General features: G+C 41.1%; 1 protein-coding gene across 1 annotated transcript; it reads left to right on the forward strand.

Annotated features, from left to right (window-relative positions):
• Nucleotides 1-246: 246 nt before the first annotated feature.
• cdr2l (cerebellar degeneration-related protein 2-like) lies at nt 247-11,960 on the forward strand. Its single transcript, XM_028455180.1, has 5 exons — nt 247-325; nt 4,589-4,701; nt 6,199-6,347; nt 6,587-6,751; nt 10,700-11,960. The coding sequence occupies exons 1-5, from the start codon at nt 247-249 to the stop codon at nt 11,598-11,600; spliced, it is 1,407 nt and encodes a 468-aa protein (XP_028310981.1). The 3' UTR covers nt 11,601-11,960.
• Nucleotides 11,961-13,184: the final 1,224 nt, after the last annotated feature.

Here is a 13,184-nt window from a genome sequence, read left to right on the forward strand (position 1 = left end):
TGAAATGTTGGAACGAAGGAGTAGCTGTCACTTTTCCATACAGTCCTTGAACGCAGCATCTCGATTTAGACGATGGTCCGTGAACGCGCTGCTCCGTCCGTCCGTGCGTGTGAGCCGTTATTAGTGCACATCTAACGTTCATTGAAAGCAGCTCCAGCGTCCACCGCTGTGTTCTGCTGCTGTTCGCCCGTTAACGGTCACTTCCGGCCGGTGAGCCGGTGCAGGGGGAGACGGTGGGCAGCACCGATGCTCCGTGCGGGAAGGATGGAGGAGTTCATTACGGAGGAAGAGGAGCCGTGGTACGACCAGAGGGACCTGGAGCAAGGTGAGGACACATTATGGTTTATTTAGTCTTGTTTTTTATTAACCACGGTGTAAAAAACAAGGAGTGTCACCACTTGTTTACGATGAACCTGTTTGTTCAGTACTCTGATTATTGCCTGTTTCCCGATTTACATTTGACTAGTCAAATCTCCTCATATATATATATATATATATATATATATATATATATATATATATATATATATATATGTATATATATATATATATATATATATATATATATATATATATATATATGTATATGTATATATATATGTATATATATATATATATATATATATATATATATATATGTATATATATGTATGTATATAATGTGTTCAATTTGAAAAAAAAAAAATCACTTCAATAAAAACACATTTTCAATCAAAGAACTAAAATGCAATTATTTGGATCTCATATATATATATATATATATATATATATTGCATTTGAACACTTTTTTTTCTTTGATTGAAAATATGTATTTTTGTTTAATGTGAACTTTTTATTTTTATTTTGAAAATATTTTCTTTTTTATTTAAGTGATTTTTTTTTTATTATATTAATTTAAAATATTTTATTGATTGAACAATAGAGACACAAATCTACCTCCATACTCTCACAGCCACAGCCCAGCATGTGATCGTCCAATATTTTAATTATTTAACACGTGTGTTGATTAAATACGGTTTAAGCAACACATAGTCCATTAGAGCTGGGTAAAAAAACTAAATAAATAATCGATTTAATTGATCTTGAATCAATTATATTGAAAGTTTCTAAAAATCAATTAATATGTAATGGAATCTATTTTATATATATTTCTATCTATAGTCTTGTGTTCGCAACGTTGACTACTGCTTCTGTGTAACGCCACAGTTTATTTAGTGCTCATATGGCTCTGAAGTTTGGAACTATCATATTAATATTTAAGTCAAATTTGAAAGATCAATCAATACTGAATCAAAATCGAAATATGATTAAAAACCATATTGATCGGAATCGAATCAATTCAGGAAAATGGCCATGATATCCCGGCTCTATAGCCTATAGTTAATTTTATTTGTCTATTTATACATAGTTTTGTTTATCATGCATCTTGCTATTTTGTATTTGCTCTATTATATATATATATATATATATATATAATTGTGTGCATGCAACAAACAGAGCATTTCTTTTTCTTTATCAGTCTTGATGTTTCTCTCTATAAGCCTCCATGCTGACCCCGTTTGCTTTCAAATTACAGGAAACATATCTACGGTAGTCCAGGTAGAAATAATAAATGATGGTAACATGAATGTTTTGTATAGATTTCTCATTAAAAAGGCAGAAGTAGATCTACAAAAACCACACATGGTTACTTTCTTGAACTGAGCTGTGGGATTCTTGTCGTTTTCTATCATTTTTGTGCTTTACAAAGTCTCACATAGTGGCCCGGATGTGGACCACGAGCCACATGTTTGACATCCTAAGTGGAGGATGCACTCAGACGAGCATTCTGCTGAGTGTGCGTCGGTCTCACCCTTTCCTGATTACCTGCTGACCCTGAGAGATAAAGCGGCTTTGGAGCTCATCGTTGTCACAGGGGAGAGGGCAGGTTGATATCATATTGTGTGTGTGTGTGTCCGTGTGTGTGTGTGTGTGTGTGTGTGTGAGGTCAGATGCTGAAGGCTTTAAACCCCTGGCTGATCTGATTATGAAGCCCCAGACGAGACCTTCTTAGTCTGGATCAGCGATTGGAAGCATATTTGCCAAACATCATCCTCACAGTCTAGCATCTGTTTTCTCTTCCTGGAAAAGATGCTGACGTCGCTGGTTCTTCTGTTGTCTGTAAAGATCAGACATGAACAGGCATCTGATCACATGTGTGCAGATGGACAGAAACGCACCCGTGAACGTGCTGCAGTTCATCATCAGCGTGTGATTTCTCTCGACGTGCAATGTTGAGTTTTTCCCGACTCGCCGTCTTTGCACTACTCTCAGAAATTACATAAGCGACGCTGTGCACGTGTGGGAGTCAGCGTCAGAAAACGTCTAATCTGGACCTGAGGCTAGTGAACACTCACTGTGGTGTTTCTTCTCACACGCTCACTGTGATCGGCTCATGCTCGTGTCTCCGCTTTCAGCCTCTCTTCGTGCAGCTCTGCATCCACATGTATCGAACCAAGCATCCATAATGTAGAACATCACTGAGATCGATGCAGGTTCTGCATGCAAGTGTGTTTTTCTCCCACACAGATACACACGGATGGTTGTTCTAGTCCAGTGAGTTCATTAGATATAAGAAGACTGTGCAAATACAGGTCCGTGCATACTGTATGTCCGTGCACACGTGTTTGAATCAGGGACACAAAAGGAGAAATGTGATATTAGTCTGACAAGTATCCTGATTTGACCTTTAATGGACTTTATTAGAGGGACTAATATTGAGTAATAACCAGCAAAAGAAACTGATTTCACATATTTGGTTATTTAACATGATTTTCTATTTATATGAAATTGCAAATGAGGATGCAGGTGCTATCCCACGTCGCACTGCATTAGCCTATCATTAGGTAGTATTAGTATTAAAATAAGTTAGCATTAATATTAGCATTAGCGTTAACCGAGCATTAGCATCATATCTGTCAAGTTTTGGATTTGAAAATATGGAACCCCCCCCGCACGGTGGCTTAGTGCTTAGCACGTCCGCCTCACAGCAAGAAGGTCCTGGGTTCAAGCCCTGGGGTGGACACTTGGGTCCTTTCTGTGTGGAGTTTGCATGTTCTCCCCGTGCTGCGTGGGTTTCCTCTGGGTACTCCGGCTTCTTCCCACCATCCAAAAACATGACTGTAAGGTTGATTGGAGTCTCTAAATTGCCCATAGTAGTGAGTGAGTGAGTGAGTGGTTGTCTGTCTGTGTTGCCCTGTGATGGACTGGCGCCCTGTCCAGGGTGTACCCCCGCCCAGCGCCCTATGAGAGCTGGAGATTGGCACCGGCAGACCCCCGCGACCCTGATAAACGGGAATAAGCGGGTATGAAAATGGATGGATGGATGGACCCCCCCCCAACCAAGCTCCAGTATCCCTTATATTTTCCTACTAGGGCTGGGCGATATGGACCAAATCTCATAACTTGATATTTTTTTTCTGAAAATGATGATACACAATATTAATGTGGATATTTTTAGCTCAATAAAGTCTGACCAGAAAGACAATTCAGGATTAAATTTGCTGATGCAAAATACCACTCGGGCTCATTTATTAACAAAGAGCTGCACAATATGAGAGACTTTTGGCTTTTCCACCACTAAGGGACAGTATGTGTGAGTGAGTTCTGTAGTGTGTCTTGTTTGGGATGCGCTCAGTAATCTATGTAACTGTGCTGTACTGAGAAGTAGCGATATATATATATATATATATATATATATATATATATATATATATATATATATATATATATATATATATATATATATATATTGGTGTAGGGTAGGCTATATTGAAAACGCAATATATCTTGAATCTCGATATATCGCCCCATCCTAGTTCTGCATGCGAGTGTGTGCTTTTAACACACAGATAGTTGTTCTCGTCACCAGTTTTTCACCTACTATGTCACATGTGAGTGTTCCTGTCATTGCTCTCAGCTCTCACTGTGGTGATAAAACCCTTGTCTCCAGTGATGAATAATTGATGCGTCAAGCTGTGTTTATAGCTGTACAACTTCAGCAGATTTATATAAGATTAAAAAAATGAACATATCAACATTCCTTACTGTCCTACGTTTATTTTGTTCTTACTGTGTGCTTTTCTGTTGTTGCTGCAACGTGTGTAGCTTAAGCCCCCAATATGATGCTGGTTTTTCAAGGGTTAATCTTCTTTTACAGAATGAATATCATGGTGTTGTCCAGACTGGGGCTGTAAGACTTACCCGCATCAGATTTGTTCGAAGTCCCAAGTTGAAATCTTGGACAAGCCCCCAATTGTCACACCCTGGGTGCTGAAAGTACACAGAGGAAACCACAACCAACCTTGGCCGATAAATGGAACAATGAAAAAAAAAAAAAAGAGAAAATATTAGAAATCAGCTGTTCTGAAAGGACTTGTGATGTGCTTATGAGTGATGTAGTTTCCTTCATTGAGAATTTTGGTCGCTAACCTCTGGCTCACTGGGATGATATCTCAAGCAATGTTGCATGATGTAGGACGTCAGACATTGAAAAATAATTCCTTGGAATTAAAAATAAATGGTATCGTTCTCTCCGCCCCCTCTACAGACCTGCATCTGGCTGCAGAGCTCGGCAAAACCCTCTTAGAGCGCAACAAGGAGCTGGAGGATTCCCTCCAACAGATGTACATCAACAATGAGGACCAAGTGCAAGAGATCGAGGTTTGTTGGTTCCAGATGTGCACTTTTTGCACAAAATCCACCTTTTTCTTCAGTAGTATCCCTTTATAATGGCTGTTTAAGTTGTATTAGTGGCCAAAATAATATAGTTTTCTCCATTACAGTCATGTGGAGACAGGGCCATCTATGAGCTTTTAGGTGCATCCATAAAGTCAGCAAAATGATGGTCCATTTTATCTAAATCTGTGATAACCACATTTATTTATTGATCTGAATAATATCCACTGTCATCCAGGAAGTGTATTATTAGTGTATAGTCATCTTAAATATGTAAATCATTGTTTTAATCAGAAATAAAATGGGTTGAAAGTGACCAAAAATTGTGAAAAAAGGTGGTGAAATGGGAATATAAAAACCACAGAAATTGGTTCAAAGTTTCAAATTACAGTGGCCAACAATGGACAGAAAAAGTGGTAAAATGGGTTCAAAGTGTCGATATTGGCTTAATGTAAAACAATTAGTTTAAACTGACAAATAATGTCCATGACAAATCTTGAATGTGGTTAAATTGGTCAAAATAAGAATTGTAAAAAGAAGTTAAAAGTGACAATAATGGGTCAACATATGCAACATTAGGTGGAAAAGTGGCGGAAAGGGTTTATAAGTGTCGGAAATGTCTTGAAATTGGATCAAATGTGCAGAAAAGGCGTTAAAAGTCGATAGAGAAGTGGCAGAAATGGGAGTAATGTAGAAAAATGCATTTAAAGGAGCAAAAATATGGCACGAAAAAGTGATGAAAATAGGTTAAAATATGGTAAGTTTAGTGTAGTTGCAGAAAAAGGGTAAAAAAAAATATGCAAAAATGGGCTCAAATTGTAGCTCCACCAAGACTATATGGTTCGAGAGCACAGTACACACAGTAGGGGTGCTGAAAAAACTGATTCGGCAATATATTGCAATATTACGTCACGTGGTTTTCAGATCGATTCAAAATACATCCATATCGATTTTTTTGAAATTTCTTTTTTTTTTAACCTTTATTTAACCAGGAAAGTCTTTTCCACTACAGGAGACATTGTAACTGCACAAAGAAGTGCTCTGAAACCTGGGCATGTTGACCTGCTTGTGTGTTTTCAATAAAATCTAAAAAGAAAGTAACTTTCTGCATTTATTTGTTGTTCTAGACATATACCTCAGTTAAGTTGCACTAAAGTCAAAGTTGGTTTAAAAGCCACTGGTAGATTGTATGTTTATTTATTTATTTTAAGTTGTTGGCACATGGCATGTTAAAGCCAATGTTTTTGAGTGAAATAAAATATGAAATATATTTCATACATAATGTTCTCATGAAGGTGTACAAATTTACAGATTAGTTGTTTCTTAAGTCATATATATATATATATGATGCAATAATCGCCTTATACTTTTAATATCGGGATATATCGTATCGGGATATGAATCGTATCACCAGATGCCAGGCAATACCCTAATACACAGTATGTTTGATGTATTTAAAGGTTTCTGGTCCTTTTCTTGCAGTATCTCTCCAAGCAGCTGGAAATGTTGCGTGAGATGAACGAGCAGCACGCTAAGGTGTACGAACAGCTGGATGTGACTGCCAGGGAGCTGGAGATCACCAACGAGAAGCTGGTGCTGGAGAGCAAGGCGTCACAGCAGAAGATAGACAGGTGATAGAAACACTGCAATCACAACCTTTCTGTAAAGTTGTCGGTGGAATTCCTGCAGCGGTAAAGCCGCTGCTTGTTGTGTTGCTGATCCTTGCTTTGCTAATCATAATCAGGGATTTAAATAATTGACGAGTCATGGAACTGGCCTCACTGGTGCTGACCTTTTGTTCCTGCTGATGTAAGCGTTTTTAATGATCGGGCAGGCCTTTGAACACACACCCCTGTGTCTGCACACACAGGTTGACGGGTACCATGGAAACGTTGCAGGTCCAGGTGGACAGTCTGACCACCCGGGTGGAGGAGCTGCAGACTATGGAGGAGCTCAGGGTCCACAGGGAGAAGAAGGAGCGAAGGAAGACCATCCACTCGTTTCCGTGCCTCAAAGAGCTGTGCACGGCTCCAAGGTCACTGCACCTTTAAATCACAGCTCCAAGGTCACTGCATCTTTAAATCACAGCTACAAGGTCACTGCACCTTTAAATCATACAGCTACAAGGTCACTGCACCTTTAAATCACAGCTACAAGGTCACTGCACCTTTAAATCACAGCTACAAGGTCACTGCATCTTTAAATCACAGCTACAAGGTCACTGCACCTTTAAATCACAGCTACAAGGTCACTGCACCTTTAAATCACAGCTACAAGGTCACTGCACCTTTAAATCATACAGCTACAAGGTCACTGCACCTTTAAATCATACAGATACAAGGTCACTGCACCTTTAAATCATACAGCTACAAGGTCACTGCACCTTTAAATCACAGCTACAAGGTCACTGCACCTTTAAATCACACAGCTACAAGGTCACTGCACCTTTAAATCACAGCTACAAGGTCACTGCACCTTTAAATCACACAGGTACAAGGTCACTGCACCTTTAAAGGGGACATATCATGCTAAATCCACTTTTTTAGCCCTTAAATGCATTTTGTTGTATATTTAGAGTGCTTAGAAGTACAGAAAAAATCTAATTAGTCTCTTCAGGTGCTCCGTAGATATCTTTATATTCTGTTTTGGTCATATTTTTCAATCTGTTTCGATTTTTCTATTCTCTATTACGTTTTTTGAACTATTACATCACAGTATTTGCAGCGGAACTGCCAAATTAGGACATCAACTCCAGGCCCAACACTTCGAGCAATCCGCCATTTTTATTTCTTGCTTTTATTTTGTAGTCCAAGCTCAAGGATGCCGAAGTTACGAGAGGAAAAGTCAAAATGTTTGGTTGTTGGATGTAGTAACCCACACGCTTCATTACACCATCTCCCAGCATCAGAACCTATTCAAAGTGTCTGGTTGAGTTTTATTTTTTATGGAAATATACCCACATCTGTGGGTAAGGTCATTTTTGTGTGCGCGAAGCACTTCAAGGATGACTGCTTCAGCAACCTCCACCAGTATAAAGAAGGATTTGCCGAAAGACTTTGTCTGATTGAGGGTTCAATTCCTTCTATCTTTGGAGACGATGAACAGAGCACTTCGGTAAGCTGTAAATAACGCTAAAAAGTGTGATGATAAGACGTCCCTGTCATTGTTTTGTTAGCATTAGCAGTTGCACCGTCTTCATATGTTAGCGCTGTGTGCTCGTTTTAGATCCTTGATGATATGGCCTACGTGATTTAATTTAAGTCTAAAGTTCTCATTAGTCATTTCATTTTGACGTTTTTGTCTCCAAAAAGACTGTATTAAAATAGCTCGGCGCTTGTGTTAGCTCACTTGTTAGGGTTCTGCAGGTTCATCATCTTCATTTTCATCTCTCTCCGCTGGGTCAGACTCTGGCTCAAACATGTAAGGCTGGATGGACAAGCCGTATCTCTTCTATCAAACTACAAAAATGGCCGAGCAGGGTGGAGTTGAACCGAGTGTCACCTGAGGAGGGGATGGGGTATGAAGTGTCTCATTTGCATTTAAAGAGACAGCACCAAAACGAGTTGCTCTCAGAAGCACATCAGAAAAGGGGTAGAAAAGGGGCCTGTGGCAGTGGCGGCTGCTGGTCTTTCATGCAGGGGAAGCTCATTTTCTGCCTACTTCAGAAAATGTATCTGTTTATTTAAATGTGAATTCTAGTAGAATTCACATTTTGTTGTCAACAACTATTTGTAGATTATCACACACACACGCACGCGCGCAGCTGCTGCGTGTGTGTGTGAGTGTTTGGTCAAAAGTCTCACAACACAAGCAGTAACAGTCTCCACAAACACCAAAAACAGACACTAGGTTTGTCAGAAGTTAATTCGCTATGAGAGGATCAGCAAAGTCTCTGTGTCAACACAGAGCAACGGACTGAAATATTTGAAAAACCCGCCTGTGTGCTGACAACGTCATACTCTCTGATTGGCTCATTTCGCTGTCAATCAAAATTGAATTAGCCTGAGACAGATCATCCAATCATCATCCATTATTCCAGCGTCCGGAACAGACAGATCCAGCCCACTGCTCCATAGACCTCCTGTGAAGCCCGGCGTCCGATGGGCGGGACTAAGTGCGTCATAACCGAGCATTTATCCAATGAGCGTCTAGTTTGACTGCAGTGGATCAACCACTAAATCCTCTCCCATTGAAGTCAATTGAAGCTGAACTTCACCACTGTTTATTAACACTGTGACGCTGCGGTAATGAATGAAGAACGTCACGCTGTCACTGTCAGTTTCCTGTTATAAGAAGCTGATTCTGAACTAAACATACATGTGTTCTGTCATATATTTAGTCAATGAAATGTACACACAACACTACATATTTGACCACTGATTTTAGGGGAAGCTGAGGTTCCCTTGTAGTCTTAAAGCATCCGCCACTGGCCTGTGGAGCTATAATAATGAGGAATTCAGACCCAAGCATTGCAGTTCCGCTTTATATAGACCACAACTGTATGATTTAATTCTAAAAAGAAAGGATTTAAAACCATGATATGTCCCCTATAAATCACAGCTACAAGGGCACTGCACCTTTAAATCATAGAGCTACAAGGGCACTGCATCTTTAAATCACACAGCTACAATGGTGCTTTGACCATTTATTGGCGCTCACTTTTCTTTGATTAATACAGTGCTTTTGAAAGCGTGTGGCGCGGCCCCCTGGTGGGTAATGGTCAGGTGGGGCGTGACAAACAGGAGGAAATTTTCAATTTGATGCCAATCTTCTTAAAAGCATTTCTTCATTGACAATCAATAGTAACACTAAACAAAATGCCTACACACAAAGAAAGTCCAAAAATGTAACAGATTTAACTTGTTTCCATGTACCAGTATTCTATTAGTTCTTAAAAAAAAAGAGACATTTGTTTGGTGTGTGCCATTGGAGTGCCTCCTTCCTGCGGTGGTGGCCGCCGGTTGCTCGTCCTTTGGTGGGGGGCATTGCCTCGTGGCTTTTGCTGTCCGGTGGGCGGCGGGATCTGCGCTGCTGCCTTTGCGCCGTCTGGGGCTGTGCGGTCCTGCTGGACTGTGGCCGGTTCGTGGGCTGGGATGGGGGGGGGCGCTCTTGGGGTCCGGCGGGATTGGCCGGCTGGCTGGTCCGGTCCTGGCGGGGGTCTTCTGGAGCGGATGGAGCGGGCCGCGTCCTTGCATGCCTGTGGGTGCGGCGCAGGGTGGTCCCTGCTTTGGTAGTGCCCTGGAGCTCTGCTGCCATGGGGCTGTGCGCCATGGCGGGGGGCCTTGGGGTTGAGGGTTGGGGGTTGGGGTCGGTGGCGGGGTGCGCTGGGTTTGCAGTAGCGGTTTTTGCACATACAGTACATTGTTCTACGATGCACTGGCCTGTGGGATAAAACTCGTAGTGGGCTTAACCTTAGACCTTAAACCTTAGTTTTAAGTATTACCACTCACTCTTTCCCTCTGTCTACAGCCACCACCATTACACCTAAGCTTCACACCTGTCACCAGACTGGCTCGAGTACGTAACACAATAAGCATAATGTACACAGCTACTTCACATCACACTCTCACTTTAAAATAATCAACTCTTCCCCACTCTTTCCATTTGCTACTTTGAGTCTCTCCTCCTTGTTCCCCTCCCCCCTCACCCAGACATTTGTTTTACATTGTACTTTTTTCACTTAAGTGCATTTAGTAGCATGTACTTTTTTACTTTTACTTTTATTAAGTGAGCAATTTAAATACTTTTACTTTTACCAGTAATTTTTTATTCAAGTATCTATACTTTTACTTGAGTACTGAAGACTTGTTCTTTTGCCACCTCTGCTGAATACTATTTCATTAAGTGCGTCTATTGGTACGCACTTAAGTGTTTCTATTGGTACGTGCAAAGCTAGTGGTATCACTTATCAAAGCCCTGAGGAAGTCCAGCTGCTGTTTTGCGTGTGATGCCTCTCTAACTTCATCTCTGGTGGTTCTGATAGGTATGAAGATGGCTTCCTCCTGGCCAACCCTGGCAGTGTGGACCTGGCTGAGAGTCGACCTCTGGATGAAGAAAACGACCGTCTGAGGGACATCGTCTCCTCTCTGCGTGCGGCGATGGCCTCGGAGCGGTCCAAGCGTGAGAGTGCGGAGCAAGAGTGCACCACGGTGCTGCAGGAGTTTGAACAGCTGGAGCAGCGGCTCCTGGGGGCAGAGGGCTGCCAGCTGAGGGTGCAGGAGCTGGAGGCGGAGCTTCAGGAGATGCAGCAGCTCCGGAAATCCAGGATGTGTCTAATCGGGGACATGGAGGACGGCCTCGAGACGCTGCTCAGCAACGGGCCTGAGACGGACGGTCCTGAGGAGAGCACAGGGGTGGAGGATGGAGCAGAAGGAGAACCTGGAGACAAGGGAGGTCCTGTGAGGAAAAGCTGCAGCGACACCGCCTTGAACGCCATCTCTGCCAGGGACGCATCTGGTAGGAGACAAGGAAGTTACGCCCTCCATGCCAACGGTGTGCGTAAGCGGGGGATGTCCATCCTACGGGAGGTGGACGAGCAGTACCACGCCCTGCTGGAGAAGTACGAGGAGCTGCTGGGGAAATGTAGACGCCACGAGGAGAGCCTGTGCCACGCCGGCGTTCAGACGTCACGCCCCGTGTCCAGAGATCTGTCCATGAAGGACTACTGCATGGCAGGGCCATCCACCTCAGGCCCCCCTACGCCCCCCCACACGCCCTCCACCCCAGAGGCCCTGGAGGGCATCAGCAGGCAGGTGGAGCAGGTGGACAAGAGGCTCAGCCAGAACACGCCTGAGTACAAGCAGCTGTTCAAGGAGATCTTCTCACGACTGCAGAAAACCAAGAGCGACATGAATTCTAGCAAGAGCCGAAAAACAAATAAATGAGCGTCTGAGACTCCACCTGTGACCAGTATGTCCTTAACTCACGTCTGAGGACCCCTCGTGGTGTCCTCAGTGATGCCTGTCTTTATGCTGACAGCTGTATATCCTACTGTGTGTGTGTTCACAGATACTGTGTATGAGTGACCCAGCCTTTGCTGAACTAAAAAAAAAAACATGTTGTGTTACTAGTAACTAAGCTGCACTGATGCTGAAATAATACGACTATTACCATTTTTTTTTTTTTTGTGATTAAGCCAAATAAGCTTTTCCCTAATGATGAAACCGAGATTACTTTTTTTTTTTGTTTTTGCATTTCAAGCATGTCTAATTAAATGAGGTATTTAATAAACTTTCATGAAACTACCAAGAGTTGTCTGAATGTGCTGCACGCTGGTTTACGAGGGTATCTATCGGTCCAGTGTCTAACCAGGTTAACAGAGGGTGGACATTCAGATACAACAGGGATGGGGTCAATTATAATTGTAATTGATAATTAATTACAATTACGGCATCATTATAACTAATTATAATTGAAAAAAATCAGTTGCTGTTTTTGTTGTAAATTAATTGTAATTGAGTTCAGATAATTGACTTTGTAATTGTATTTGGCATGGGAATTCTATAAAAACGGTCAATTGCAATTTAATTAAATGTAAACCTGTTGAACCAACCATGTAACAGTTCTATGGCTTACTCAAACGTAATCAATAATTATTATAATATGTTTCTTTAGGATCATTTAAAAACAACATTGAAATCTAAGGCTATACTGACACAAAAAGGCTCAGACGCCCACACTAAAAATATTAATACCAATATTGTCATTGATTACGAAGCCGAACAAGATCACCAAGAAATGAGAAATAAATTGGATGATAGATCATATTTTTTACTGTATTTTACAGCTGATTTAATACATGGGTCAAAACGCTACGTTTTATGAGCTTTTTTATTAAAGGCTAAGTAATTGTGAATAATTGTAATTGAACTTTAGTAATTGAGAATGTAATTGAGTTTCAGGGGAAAAATAATCATTGTAATTGGGAAAAATGCTGATCACTGTAACTGTACATGGATAATTGAAGACATAATTGTAATTGACGCCAACCCTGGCTGCAGCTCAATCCTAAAGATGATGTAATGACCTCATACCTTTGTTTCATCAGACGTTGGCGTTTCTTTGCCCTGATTAAAAAAGTAATCATATATAAATGCTGCTTAAAATCACAGTGAGTACAGATGAAATTCTAAATGAAATTGAAAGTAATTAGGGTTTGGACTAACGACTCATTTCCACAACTGGTTGATGCTTATTGGGTAGGTTCCCTGTTATCAGAGGGGTAAAGAGTACTGATATATCCTACTCAAGTAGAAGTACTGTTACTTGAGAAACAGTAAGTACAAGTAAGTCATACATAAAATATTCAAGTATAAGTAAAAAGTATCTTGCCATGGTTCCCTTACATACAGTAAACATCTCATGTATAAACTTAAAAAGGAAGAGACCAAATCTTGCACAATTGGAACTTAATTTATTTCCACAAATGTATCTGTATAAAATAAAAAGCTTTGTCAAAATGTACAATT

This window comes from Gouania willdenowi, chromosome 8, assembly GCF_900634775.1.
Source record: "Gouania willdenowi chromosome 8, fGouWil2.1, whole genome shotgun sequence".
NCBI classification, from domain to species: domain Eukaryota; kingdom Metazoa; phylum Chordata; class Actinopteri; order Blenniiformes; family Gobiesocidae; genus Gouania; species Gouania willdenowi.